Here is a 14,878-nt window from a genome sequence, read left to right as displayed (position 1 = left end):
AAGCAAATTGTGCATAAATATGTCTTAATGAAACCTGTTCTTTCTGTGCTAATTAAAATATAGTTATGCCAATAACACTAAATGCATTTCACAAAAACATCAATGAGAATTCTTATAAACATATTTTATGGAACCTGAATCACCCTAAGTTCAACAAAGATTCTGCAAGAAAGTACAGCTACCTGCTAATATTTTTGGTGTTTATAGAAAACTAATGGTCCTACTGATATGCACATACTAGCAGCACTCAGAGGATTCAGTGGGTTTAGAAAAACATGCATTAATTCCCGAAAGAAAAGTGACAAGGTATGAAAGGAGTTAGAAGGAATTTAATTGGAGTACACTAAATATTATGTCCCAAAATATTATATGCTTATATTAAAATATACATACAGGTAGCATTATATAGATTACATAGTTTATATTTAGGGATATACAGGTATATGCATGAAATACCCATTAATGAAGAAAAAAGAGGCAATGAATTTTAAAGAAACTCTAAACATTTATATGGGAGAGTGTTGAGAGAAGAAAGAGAATGAAGAAATTCTGTAATAAATTTATAATCTCAAAAATAAAATAAATTTTTAAACAATAAATGTTTAAAAAGATAATATCATTAAAACATTAACACAAAAGATTTAACAATACTTTAAATGAGATCACAAGGCTTAGTAAGCAGAGGGGTAGCCTCTTAGTGGGATATAATGATATTCTCATTGAAATGAGGAGACTCATTTAGACTCATAGAGATGTGCAGATTGGTGCAACCAGTGTGGATATACAGGAGAGAGAATATTAAATATTATATTTAAAAAGCACACCATAGTTAGCATTCCTCTTTTGAGTACACAGCCATGAAAATGATGTCAGTCTCAAAAATCATAATCTAATAGAGATAACTCCTTCTATATTAACTTAAGCAATGTATATCTATACATTTGCATAATGAATGATTATACAACTTTCAAATAGAAAGTAGAAGCTTCAATTTATAATAATTATCTTATAGAAAATCTGCTAATTAAAATAACATACATAACAGAAATATTAAATTATTACATGATGCACATATGTATATGGGAATTCAATTCAAAATAATATCACAAAAGTTACTAGAATTGGAGGCAGACAGTGAAGAAAATGCAAGGTGTGGTGCAGAGTGTCAGGCATAATGAACATTTCAAAGAGCTAAGGTCTAGCTTGAATTTTATAGATAACATACTAAAATTACAAAAAGAAGATTTCCTGCACAACGATAGAAGCAACATGGCATAAACTTAAAGGGCCAGATTTATGAATATTTGTATATATATGAATAAATATGTGTATACAATAGCAATTAGTTTAAAAGAGGCAATAAATTTGAAGGAGAGTCTGGAGAATTATGTGGACAGGTTTTTAAGAGGGAATGGGAAATCTCAAAAAAGTTAAAGGCCTTCTAAAAAATGGATAGAAAAAGAAATAAATAAAAATGTGTGCTGATATAACATATTAAGAATGTGATAAATATCTAAGTTATCTTAGTGACATGATTAAACAAAAGAATATTGTAAAATAGTACTTATGTTTTTATAATTTATTATGATACATAGTACTGAACATTAAGTATTAATTTTAAATTGATTCTTTAATACCCTGTAGAAGGCACTTTTTACCTCCTTGTTCCTTAAACTGTAGATCAAGGGGTTAATCATGGGGATCACTAAAGTATAAAACACAGAGGCTATTTTGTCATTTTCTAAGGGGTGAGTAGATTGAGGCTGCAAGTACATAAAGAGCAGAGTGCCATAGAACACCACAACCACTGTCAGATGGGAACCACAGGTAGAAAAAGCCTTTTTCCTGCCTTCTGCAGAATACATTCGACATATGGCTATCAGAATCAGAATGTAAGATCCAAGGACTACCAGAAGAGAGGAGATCAAGTTCAATGCTGAAAATAAAATGATCAACAACTGTATTTCTTGAGAATTTGAGCAGAGCATAGGTAGCAAGAAAACATCATCACAATAGAAATGGTTGATGACGTTAGAGCCACAGAAGCTGAGTTTGAAAATCTTACTGGTGAACAGCAGAGCCTGGAAGATGCTGTAGAGGTATGACATGCCCACAAGCACATAGCAAAGTCTCTGAGACACGATCACATTGTAGAGAAGAGGGTTGCAGATGGCCACATAGCGGTCATACGCCATGGCAGACAAAATAAAGAATTCACTGATGATGAACATAAGGAAGAATGACAACTGTATGGCACATGCATAGAAAGAAATGGCTTTGTGATCCACAAGAAAATCCACCAGCATCTTGGGGCAGATGGCCGTGGAATTCCCAAGATCAATGAAAGCCAGGTGTCTGATGAAAAAGTACATCGGGGTGTGTAGGTGAGAGTCCAGCTTGGTCAGAATGATCATGCCGAGGTTTCCTACGACGGTTACAGCATATATGATGAAGAAGACTCCAAACAAGGGGAGTTGAAGCTCAGAGCTCCTTGTGATTCCCATCAGGATGAACTCAGGTAGAGAAGTTGTATTCTTTTGTCCCATTTCATCCAGTTATGTCCTTGGGAAGAAGCAAGCATTGTTTTAAACTTTTATTGAGTTGTAATTGTAGGATGGATGGCTATTTCTAAATACTTGTTCACAAACAAAATTTGCACATGATCTTTTATATAAATGTATATACTATTTTACTTTGCAAATGATTTTTTTTTCAGAAGACATATGCTGCTGTATAAAAATTTCCATATCATTATATTTCAATCATATACATATGTAAAACTTGGATATTAATATGCAAATGTTACTTTGCACAAAGGGCTTGGGTCTTTAGAATGAATCTTCATTTTGTCTGATTTTGTGTATGGAATTTTGTTTATCTTTGAAGATTGAGAAATTGAAAGGATGAAAATAAATTTTGACTATTATATATTTTTTTAATTTTCCCAAGTTTGGGAAGACATATTCCAAGTTGGGGAGAAATACATAATTGTATATGCTTATAAATATTCCCAAATAAATATGTAATCATTTTTAATATTCTATGATAATTTCTACACATGATATTTGGGGTGAATTGGTGAATGGGACTGCACAATTTTCTGAAATTTCATGATGAATTGAGAGAACACATATTATTCAATAATAACTTCTAGTCTGTTAGAGAAAACTCTTCTGAAAATAATTAGCACAATATATGGAATTGTGCTTCATATTGTATAAGTAAAATATCTTGTTAATAAATATGGTGTGTGTGTGCTTCACTACGATTTACGTATTGGTTGCTTGTGTTTCAACTTATGATTTTATATTTCTTTCTTTCAATAGAATGGTCAGTTATTTTAAGTTTTCAGATACAAGGTTTGGAAACATTCCTGTAAAGTATTAGTATTCAAAATTTTTATTTTACATTTTTGCATAATTATTTTACAATGCCATATAGAAAAAGTAACAGGGCTTTAAGGCATATGTTAAAGGATTCATTTTGAAAGGTACTCATTTCAGTAGGAAACTTTTATCCTGTATATGTTTCTTTTTTGTATTATCTGTGGTATAGATTTATATCTATTCTTAAATAAAGTCAGTTTATTTTAAATCTAAAAATAGCATTTTCCTGTTTATCATTATAAAGGATTCACACCAAAACATAATTTTGATTAATGTGTAAACCTAATATAATATGACATTCTATTTTGCTTCTAAAAATAATGTTATGTGTGAGACCAGTGATGAATTATTGATATATCTCACACCACTCCTCATAAATATAATAGATCTGGGATACCTGTTTAAATGATAAAATTTAATGTTCTAAGGCTACAAAGCAACTACAGAAAACACAAGTTAATGCAGTGTTTTTGTCATGTAGTTCAAGGAACCAAAGAATGTCAATAGCCAGAGACCAGGCATGTTATGAGCATACTTGTGTGTTATACCAAACAATAAATTGCTTACCTTTGACAAAGGGTAATTTCTCATATTCTAAATCCGTTGTACTTCTTCTTTCAGTTGCAAGAATTTATGCTTTTGTTTGTTCTCTCTGATGTTCCCTGGGGAAATATTTTAAATTTGTTCATATGATCACATCTGGATCATCTTAGAGACCAAAGATTTTGTTGTGTCTTTTTAATTGTCTGCGACGCACTGTGTACTCTCCAAGGGGAATATAGAGGGGACCGTGGAGGAGACAGACAATGTAAACATTCTGTGTGAATTCCACAGGGACTAGAAAAATTTAAATATACTGTATCCACTTATTTAAGGGCAGCCAATTATTAAAGTTATCATGGGAAATGATTTGAAATGTGCTTTAACTCTGTAGAAGTGGAACACTTTCAAAATCGTGATATGATTATGCATGCATTATTGTTGCCACATAAGATGACTTTTGTTTATACTATGACTCAGGAAAACATATGGGAAACAATAGAATTATTCTTCAACCTACATTTGTGAGTTAGATATTACAATTCCTGAGCATCCAGCTTTGTCCTTCTGAAATCCACATTATAACAGCTAAAATATTTAAAGTGTAGCTTTTGTCTTGAGTTTGAGACACATGTCTATCCTTGCATATGAGAAATCTTTGCAAACCATTGCACCACAATAACTATTTCAATGAGTACCCAACTATTGGTCATCCTAAATAAAGGCATGAGTTCTTTAGAATAGCAGACAGTGTCACGATATCAATATTAAACTCTGATATGACTTCCATGTGCTTAAGAATTGAGGTGCATTTACATATAATGGAACATAAAACATAAAAATTGATGTTTTAAAAATCTGTATGCTGTTTGAACTTACTGTGAAAATCCTTAATCGATATACAAAATATTTTAAACACCAAAGAATATTTCCTCCATGTCCTATATCAGATCCATTTATTACAAACTCATTTCATCCCTTAATTTCCAAATATTTTCCTAGATTTAGGTACTGATCAACTTTCTATATGTAGCAATAATATTTTATATTAGTAGTGAAAATAAAATGTATACTTGGTTTTTCAATAGTTTTCTTAATTTTAAAATTACTCCTTTTTAAATTTTGCTTTAGGACACTATTGAACAGATTACTTTAATATTTTACTTTTTCTCTTTTGCTCAAAAATAAGATTCTCTTTTTATACAATATATACTCATTACAGTTTCCCCTTCCATGACTTATCCCAGTTCTTCCCCACCTTATAAACTTCCACTTCCTTTCTGCCTCTTGTAAAAATAACATGCTTCTAAGAGGTAACAACAAAATATAACAATATAAAATATGATAAATTACAAACGTCACAATGAAGTTTGACAAGGCAAACCAACAGAAGGAAAAGAGCTCAAGAGAACGCACAAGAATCGCAAACTCACTTCTTGACACACTCAGGAGTCCCATTAAAAGCACAACACTGAAAGCCATAACATCTACACAGAGAGTCTAGCGTAGACCTCTGCAGGCCCCGCGCTTGCTGCTAAGATTGTGTGACTTGGTGTGAGCTGTGCTCAGTTATATAGACGGCCATATTCTCCTGATGAATTCCATTTTCTCTGACTAACGCTATTCCTGCCTTCTCTTCTGCCGGGTTCCCTCAGGTCTCAAGGGGGGTATTTTATAAAGAAAGACATTCCATTTAGAGCTAGGAATTCTAAGCTCTCTCCCCACCCCTCTCCTGTGTGGGTGGGGATCTCCATCCTTCTGCTGCAGGAGGAAGCTTCTCTGATGACGGCTGAATAAGGCACTGATATATGAGTATAGCAGAACAGAGCATCATCAGGAGTCATTTTATCATTACTTTTCTTTGTAATACTAGTTTGGTTTTATCTTTTAGGTCTCTGGGCTACCTAGTCTCAGGTTCTTGGACACCCAAACAGCATCGGGTATGGGCTTCATTTCCTGGAGTGGGTCTTATGTCAAATTACTTATGGGTTAATTATTCCCACAAGGTTTGTGCTGCCATTGGCTTAGCGTATTATTCAGATAGGCCAGCATTGTAGATTAAAGGGCTTGTGGCTGAGATAGCTATGTTTTTCACTAATAGCCTGCAAAGTACCTTCTCATGCCAAAAGCACTAGAGTAGAGGGGTGAAGTTTCAGTGTAGACACCAGCTTGACCTCTCTATGTTCAATAAGTTGTGTGGGCGTTGTCTTCAGCACTGGGATTTGCTGTCAGTTTGTAAATTGTAACCTACTGTCTTTGCAACAGCATGGGTCATTTGCAGATTTCTGTGGGGCCCCTTTGGCCAGCAACTCAATTGGATGTAACCCAGTCTTGGTACTGGAAGCTTCATTTGTTGACAAAAGTTGACCAGTTGGAACTCTGTTTCCTCAGTTACTTGGAAATTTCATTAGGCTCTCCCCACATTCCCCTTCCCTTCCCACCTGATCATCCCAAGTTCTCCCACCCTGATTCAATCCATAACATTTATTATCTTGCCCCCTCCCTTAATACTGTTTCATAAAGACATAGTATTTTTTCCTGTGTTTTATTTTCTGTTTTGTTTTGTTTTTGAAACAGGGTTTCTCTGTAGCTTTTGGAGCCTGTCCTGGAACTAGTTCTTATAGACCAGGCTGGCCTCGTACTAAGAGAGATGTGCCTGCCTCTGTCTCCTGAGTGCTGGAATTAAAGGCATGTGCTACTTCAGCCAACCCATAGTATTTTTCCTAAAGTGAAATTGTGGCACTTATATCTTGACAGTAATTAGTAGCTCTCTATTTGAGCTTAGGGTCAACCCAACTAGACAGAAATAATGACCGTAATCACAGCTAATTAACTTTGGCTAGTGAGGTCATGGATCTTAAAGGAAAACCAATGATTCTTTGTTACTTTAAAAAAATGGTAATGGGAGTCAGGTGCTGTACATTACTTTAATTGCAGTTTTGGTGAGAAAGAGGCATGTGGATTTCAGGAGTTCAAGACCAGTCTGGTGTTTGTAGAGAGTTACAGGCAGCCAGGGCTGCTCAACCATAACATAATAAAATAAAATAAAATAAAAATGAGATGTATACAGGCAGCATTTCATTTCCATTTTAGTTTTTTTTTTAAAAATCTGGTAACTAATTAAAATTAAAGTATTACTTATACTTAGTCATTGCTTGTTCAAACTTATGAAGCGTCTTAGAAAATTTGACAAATTTCAATTAAAATCACATTTTCCATAGTAATTTATTTAGAACAATTAACAGTGGTTGAAAACATTCAAAACAATAGATAAGTATATGTTGGATGATTTTCTTTGCTATCAAACTAGATACACACATAGAAAAGAAAATGCCTATAATACCGTTTGCAAGATTCATTATGTATAGCACTAAGAAAAATTATTACATACATTCAAGAACTTTTGTAGGGCACATTTTACATCTTTGTTTCTTAGACTGTAGATCAAAGGATTCAACATGGGGATAACCATAGTATAAAAGATAGATGCCACCTTATCAGTGTCAAAGGAGTGACTTGACTTGGGCTGCACATACATAAATATCAAAGTCCCATAGAAGACAATGACCACTGTCAAGTGAGACCCACAGGTAGACAAAGCTTTCTGTCTTCCTTCAGCTGAATTCATCCTAAAAATGGCTATAAGAATGAGTAGGTAAGAAAAGAGGAGGACCACTAGAGAGGAAACCAAATTAAACCCTGCTGAAATCAAAATTATAATTTCAATTTCCTGTGTATTTGAGCAGAGCAGTGATATTAGAGGGAGACTGTCACAGAAATGACTAATGATCCTGTAGCCACAAAACGGTAATGAAAAAATTTTTATAGTGATTAGAAGAGAAATAACGACACTGTAGAAATAAGGAACGGCCACTAGCGTCCAACACACCCTTTGTGACATGATGACAGTGTAGAGCAGAGGCTTACAGATGGCCACATAGCGGTCATAGGACATGGCAGACAGAACAAAAAGTTCACAAATGATGAACACAAGAAAGAAAGTTAGCTGTGTTGCACAAAGATGATTACTGATTGTATTTTGATCCACAACAAAATTTACTAGCATTTTTGGTCCAACAGCTGAGGAATAACCAAGATCAGTGATAGAGAGATGTCTGAGAAAGAAGTACATGGGGGTTTGCAACCGGGAGTACACCACGGTCAGGATGATCATGCCCATGTTTCCTATCAGTGAGATCAAGTAGATGATGAGGAAGAGTCCAAAGAATGCGGCCTGCAGCTCAGGGCGGTCAGTGATGCCCATAAGGATGAATTCAGTCACTACTGTGAGGTTATGTTTTTCCATCTTGGATTGTAGCAAACTCTGTTCTGGATTGATACATCAGTTCACCCAATAACCTTTCTGCATTATCTCCTGGGAGCAAGTGTAACATGCAAAACAAATGTAAATTAGATACCTGTGTACTTCCCAATTATGCTATTTGCAAAGGAAAGTATTTTTACTAATAAAATTATAAAACACATAGAAATCATTATGTAAAGCAAAACATTGTGAAGCCTTTATTTTAGAATATCTTGTAACCCGGATACACTGGGTAAATGTTGGATGGTGTTTGATTGAATAAGAGCAGTGGCTGATGATAGCTCAGCAATTAGGGGCAGCTGGTGCTCTTCCTCCTGCCATAAGGCAGTTTATGTATCTCCTGCTGTAGAGATTCTCATCCCCCTTCTTGCCTCTTAAAGGCATCAGGAATGCACATGGTGCACATCCATCCATGTAGTCAATTATTTATTTGTACACAATAAACAAATAGATAAATAAAAACATAAATTAAAAAAAAACAGATTATATTTAAGACTAAACATCAGAATGGATATTAAAAGTCTTTATGTGGAAATATATCTCATGTTTTGGGTTTTAATAACTGTTTTGACCAGAAAAATTTAGAACTTCTGTGCACACACATACATAATGTGTAGACTGTTTATACATCAATATTTTTAGTGCTATCCCTTAAGTTACAGTTTTAACAAAGGGTTATTGTGACAAAATGCTAGTTTCTGAAGCTCATTATACTTATGGATATATAAACAACAGTCCTTGCCAGAGGAAGAAGGTATATGGTACCTACAATCTAGTCTCCATTTTAAAGATATTGTGAATTTCAACATCACCTTAAGAGACAAAATAAGCAATACACAGAAATAATAATTGTTATATAACAGTGGTTGAGAAAAATCTCTATGTTAACTGTGAGGAAAAATAAAAGCATACATTTTATTACTATAAACATACAGCTCATTAATCAACTTGCTAGTATGCTGATTAAAATATGCTTTTGATAGGAGACCGCCTTATCTCTTCCCAGTCATATTTCTTTTGTGTACGAGAAATAAAGAAATTTAAATCAGATTAAATTATCAGATAGCTACAGTAAATATCATATGGCATAAAGTTATTCTTGTTCTTTATCTTTTTCTACAATCATTAATACATAAGACATATTGTGTTTTGTCAATAAAATTATCTATTTATCAAATACTGAAAGATATTCTTTCTGAGTTCTATTCAAAGGAAAAAATTATCTTTATACTATTATCTTTTTCCCTTATTATTGTTTTTAAAGTTTATTCTGAAGCTTGTCAGGTTCTACAGAGAATGGATGCTCATTCTTGACACTGCAACACTGACATATGTCTGACTACTTCAATACAAGTATTTTCCTAATCATGCTTTTTATGATGGAGCATGAAATGCCCATTTTGCATTTTAAAAAAAATTGGAAGAATTGCATCTGTACATCCACTTAAACAACAAAATTCTGGAGTGTTTATCAAAATATCAAAAAGAAAATCTAAGGAAATTCAATTTCTCAATATTTACATTCAAAAGAAAGTTGAATCTATGTTGCTGTATAGTTATGCCACTGAAAATAATAAAGTATCTTTTAAGCTGTAATTCATGTGGTCTGGTTCTTTGCTGTTAGAGACAAAGTGCTTATATAAAACTAAATAATTGAAAGTAATGCCATAATTTTTAATATTATTATGGACATGTATCTTTGCTGATTCACATTATAACTTTAAATTATAAATGTAACAAAAATGGGGAGCTATTTATATGCGAGCATTACAGAGTTATAGGAAGCATTGCATGCATCACTGAAAAAAATCATGAATGGATGTAGCATTAGACCTCATAGAAACATTGATTTTATTACCTGCAATGACATCTATGAAGTTTCTATCTGGCTCTGGCATGTTATCCTTGCACTACTTGGAACAATTTATGAGTTTATTTATTTTAATCTTTGGAGACGTGATAAAACTTACGAAGGAAATGCCATGCAATTAGCTGCTTGTCCCTAAAGTATTTGAGAGTTTGACAATGCTTGTTTTGCTCAACAATTGTCAATTAGGAACATTAATTACAGGTGAATCATTAAAAGCTCTTCAGCAAATAAAATTCAAACTAACTCTCTCCTTATGTGTCTCTCTATCTCTCTGAGTCTCTGTCTCTATGTCCATTTTTTTATATGTGTCATATGGAGTCTAAAAATTTCCACAGGATGATTGTAAAGTACAAGTGTGTCCAGTCTTAGACTGAAGGCTTGACCACCTTGATGGTCACAGTTTGTTGGCAAGTCAAGAGGTTCCACAGTATCATGTGTGTGGGCATGTGTGGATGTGTATCTGTGTGTGTGTGTGTGTGTGCGCGCGCGTGCGTGCAAGTGTTTGGGTGTGTGTGCCAGGAGCCATGTAGCTTTTTTTGAGGACAAGGCCTGAGAATAGCAGGAACAAGTTCTCCTTGTGGCAAAGACGGGGAGAATTTAACCCATTTTTGACAAGGCTGATGGATAGTTTGCTGTATAATTCTGGGAATGACTAAAGGAGCATATATACTGCCTGCTCTCTTTGCTTTCATTACACCAATCATATTGCTGGTTGCCTATAGTTTCACTTTCTTAGGGCCATATATGAGGTCACTGAATTAGGAAAACTTTCCCCTAATAATTCTCCTCTGGGTAAGCCACAGAGCATGTTGGCAAAAGTATACAGTGAATATGATTCAGCCCCTAAAGCTTTTCATGTTTCAGATGTGACCATGAACTCAGCCTTCTCAAGAACGGGAGGTTGCCTTTCTCACATCTTTTGACTATCCTGAAAGAGTCACAGTAGTTTGTGACATTACAAATCTGCATAACTGTTTTGGAGAGAATGGTTTTAACCACAAGAGTCTAGGAGAAATACTAATAGTAGATACCGCCTAATATTACTATTAGAGTCAATGGGAACAGTCTAGGAACAGGGAATGAAGCAGAGTCATAGAAACACACAATGCTCTCATTTCTAATAGCAGTGTCAATACTGTAGGAAGCTAAGAGGAAGGGGATATAAGAACAAGGAAAAAACATTGCCAACTATGGAGAGAAGCTTTTAAGTTATATAATTTGCAGGATGATAGGAAAAAAACCTGATATATCCCTCATAGAGATTAGGGTAATATAAAATGAAGAATGTATTGATTCAGCTTTGGCTAAGATGATTGTGAAAACTGACTTCACCAGAGGTAAAGATTAACCATTAGGGGCGAAACTTTCATTCTCTTTGAATGATGCTATAAAATGCAAATCGTGTGTGAAGTCAGCACAATGAAGAAACTCAGATCACCTGTTTTAGATAAGTACCCCACTGGTAGACATTACCTACTTGATTCATAGTTTAATGTGAAAATCATAAGCAATATTGCAAGCAACAAAGAAAGTTTGCTAACTAGGCTACCAGTGGGGAAATTGGGAGATGAAAGGAAAATGAAATAAATTAACAAACTGGCAATTATTACTAGAAACTTAAGAAAATAAATTTTATTGTCAAACTATTCATGAAAACTGTTGTTACTATATAAATAGAAACAGTTCAGGCTATCCTGGGCCACTTATCTGAAACAGGTGGTCAGAGTTTCCTCATTGAGCTGACTTCACACTCTGTCCTAGGTCATTGGAGGTGCTGGGAATTTGGAGTTAGTCTCCCAACACTGTGTGTGTGTGTGTGTGTGTGTGTGTGTGTGTGTGTGTGTCTGTGTGTCTGTGTGTATGTCTGTAACTACAGTATTACAATATACTCAATGCAAATGATGTTTCTTGTACACATGCGATTGAAGGACTGGCCATTTGTTATTGGAAAACTGGTCTGGGAGGTCTATCCTGTGAAGACTGTCTCTTCAGCTCTCAGAATCCCTTAGTTGCCTGTAGCTCTGTGTACATGGTTGAGATTTCTCTAAGCCTATTTGATTTTTACAAACCCTCATCAATCAACCTATTCGAGCACTAGTATCTTCTACCAATCCAGAACATGAACAAAAAAATAACAGTTATTGACTATTAAGACATTCTTTAGATCTGTTAAGTTTATATATAAAATTAAACGTTACAAATTAAAGTATTACTAGCTGGGAATTATATCCAAATTCTTAAACTATGTTTTTTTATTACAAATGTAGGTAATATAAGGTTATAGTTCTAGCTCTTGTAATTAGCCCAATGAATGAATGGAAACGCACTGCCTCTTTTACAGTTGAAAAGGAAGACCTTAAGTATCTAAAATCCACTTATGAGTGATAGATACTGTGTTTACCTTTCTGGGTCTAGGTTACCTTTCTCAGGGTATTTTTTTTTTGCTAGTTCTATCCATTTGCCTGCAAATTTCAAGATGCCATTGGTTTTTACCACTGAGTAGTACTCCATTGTGTTAATAAATCAAAGACCTCAACATAAATCTAGCCACACTGAACCTCATAGAAGAGAAAGTGAGGAGTAACCTTGAACAGCTGGGAACAAGAGATCACTTCTTAAATATAACACCAGTAGCATAGACACTGAGAGAAGAAATAAATGGGACATCCTGAAACTGAGAAGCTTCTGTAAGGCAGATTCTTTTCTTTCTTAAGGATGTATTTTTCTTTTCTATCCTTGATTATATTTATGACAATTTGATTGTGATAATGCATGCCAAGGGAATTTTAAATATGTGTAGAGGCCTCATAGGCTTCCTGTTCCTTATAATACTTATAAACAAAACAGTGACATCCATATGATGACTTAATAGAATCACATTCCTCATTAACTTTAAGAAATATATTGGACAAATATTTTTTTTTGTCCTTTGTAGGGATTATTTTACATCTTGGTTTCTCAAACTATAGATCAAGGCATTCAGCAATGGGAATGCCAAGGTGTAAAACAAAGAAGCTACTTTCTCATTGCATAGAAATGAGACTGTGAGTGTGACACAAATATTAAACTCCCATAGAAGACAGTCATCATCTGTTGAGAGTATTCAGATTCCACACAGAAAAATTGTCCCAGATTATTCTTTGTCTCATTAGTTTTCTTTTTATGTCTCAGGGACAGACATAAAGTTGCCTTTGCTCCTCTTGTCTTTCATTATCTGAGATCTCTAGCAGAATTCTATATGAACTTGTGATTATGTAAATATGCAAGCTTCATATTTTACAGTGTTAGGTGTGAGAGCACTGGGGATGAAGTGTACAATGAAGGGATTGTACTTTTCGCTTAATTGGTTTATTGGAAGGGAACAAGAAACAGACTATATTGCATGATTTTTGGAAGTGGAATTCAAATAAAACTTTACATTGCAAACTGTACAAATATATGTCATATAAAGTAATCCATATGAATTAATCAATGTTTTTATCCATACCTGGACTTATTATGTAGAGCCTTGGCTATTCCACAAGAGACTATTACCCAGATAAAGAAATATTAGTCATACTACATATAAACTACCATGTATTTTTTTCCTATATCCTACACATTTACAGTTTAAGTAGAATGTTCAAACACATTTTCCATTTCCTATGAATGGCCTGCTTCACCTCTTTGTTCCTCAAACTGTAGATAATAGGATTGAGCATGGGGATCACCAGTGTATAGAACACAGCGGCCATCTGACCAGTTTCAAGGGAGTGAGTGGATTTTGGCTGCGCATACATAAAAAATAGAGTCCCATAGAATATAACTATCACAGTCAGATGTGAGCCACAGGTAGAAAAGGCCTTGTGTCTGCCTTCTGAAGAGTTCATTCTGATAATGGCTACAAGTATCAGGATATAGGATATGGAGATCACTAAAAGAGAAGAAACCAAATTAAAAGTTGCGAAGATTAAAATTATCAGTTTAATTTCGTGTGTGTCTGAGCACAGCAATGATATTAATGGCAGACTGTCACAGTAGAAATGTCTGATGATATTTTGGCCACAAAATGATGAAATGAAAATCTTGATAACTGTCAACAAAGTTATAAAAATACTATAGAGGTAAGGTACTACCACCAGCACATAGCATAATCTTGGTGACATGATGATTGTGTACAGCAGTGGATGGCAAATGGCTACATAGCGGTCATAAGCCATGGCTGACAGGACAAACACCTCAGTAGTGATGAACATACTGAAGAAGGTCAGCTGGATTGAGCACCAATTATAGGAAATTGTTGGTTGATCAACAACAATGTTGATTAACATTTTGGGCCCCACGGAAGTTGAATATCCAAGGTCAGTGAAAGACAGCTGTCTGAGGAAGAAGTACATAGGTGTCTGAAGCCTGGAGTCTATTTTGGTGAGGATGATCAAGCCCAAATTACCCACCACAGAGATCATGTACACAATGAGGAAGAGTCCAAATAAGGGGGCCTCCAACTCTGGAAGATCTGTGATTCCAGTTAGAATAAAATACTTCAGCACTGTAAGATTGTATGTATCCATGTTGACTACTCAGGAAACCGATACTGGTAAGAAATATAAAGACAATCATTAAATACATTAGACTCCAACCATAATAACTTTGTATTTTATGTTTATATTCAATATATTTTATACTATATAGAGTGAACATGCATTATATTATGGTTAAATATTAAAGCATATGCATAATATTACTGTGTGTTTTGATCATTCATATTTTAACAGAAGT

The 14,878-nt window shown here is 34.4% G+C and overlaps 3 protein-coding genes across 3 annotated transcripts; all 3 read right to left on the bottom strand.

The window, feature by feature from the left end:
* Positions 1–1,604: 1,604 nt before the first annotated feature.
* Positions 1,605–2,546, bottom strand: LOC101997484 (olfactory receptor 8K5-like). The gene has a single exon (XM_005363306.1). It carries the CDS (start codon positions 2,544–2,546, stop codon positions 1,605–1,607), a length of 942 nt encoding a protein of 313 aa, XP_005363363.1.
* A 4,750-nt stretch (positions 2,547–7,296) lies between these two features.
* LOC101997192 (olfactory receptor 8K3-like) lies at positions 7,297–8,232 on the bottom strand. The gene has a single exon (XM_005363305.1). It carries the CDS (start codon positions 8,230–8,232, stop codon positions 7,297–7,299), a length of 936 nt encoding a protein of 311 aa, XP_005363362.1.
* A 5,490-nt stretch (positions 8,233–13,722) lies between these two features.
* On the bottom strand, positions 13,723–14,670 carry LOC101996912 (olfactory receptor 8K3-like). Its single transcript, XM_005363304.1, has one exon. The coding sequence runs from the start codon at positions 14,668–14,670 to the stop codon at positions 13,723–13,725; it is 948 nt and encodes a 315-aa protein (XP_005363361.1).
* Between the last annotated feature and the right edge of the window lie 208 nt (positions 14,671–14,878).

This window comes from Microtus ochrogaster, linkage group LG9 (assembly GCF_000317375.1).
Source record: "Microtus ochrogaster isolate Prairie Vole_2 linkage group LG9, MicOch1.0, whole genome shotgun sequence".
NCBI classification, from domain to species: Eukaryota; Metazoa; Chordata; class Mammalia; order Rodentia; family Cricetidae; genus Microtus; species Microtus ochrogaster.
Note: the sequence above shows the minus strand (reverse complement) of the source record. Positions and strands in the feature narration are given on the sequence as shown.

Excerpts from the sequence above, each read along its gene's own strand:
- LOC101997484 (XM_005363306.1), bottom strand. The coding sequence starts at position 2,546 with ATGGGACAAAAGAATACAACTTCTCTACCTGAGTTCATCCTGATGGGA.
- LOC101997192 (XM_005363305.1), bottom strand. The coding sequence starts at position 8,232 with ATGGAAAAACATAACCTCACAGTAGTGACTGAATTCATCCTTATGGGC.
- LOC101996912 (XM_005363304.1), bottom strand. The coding sequence starts at position 14,670 with ATGGATACATACAATCTTACAGTGCTGAAGTATTTTATTCTAACTGGA.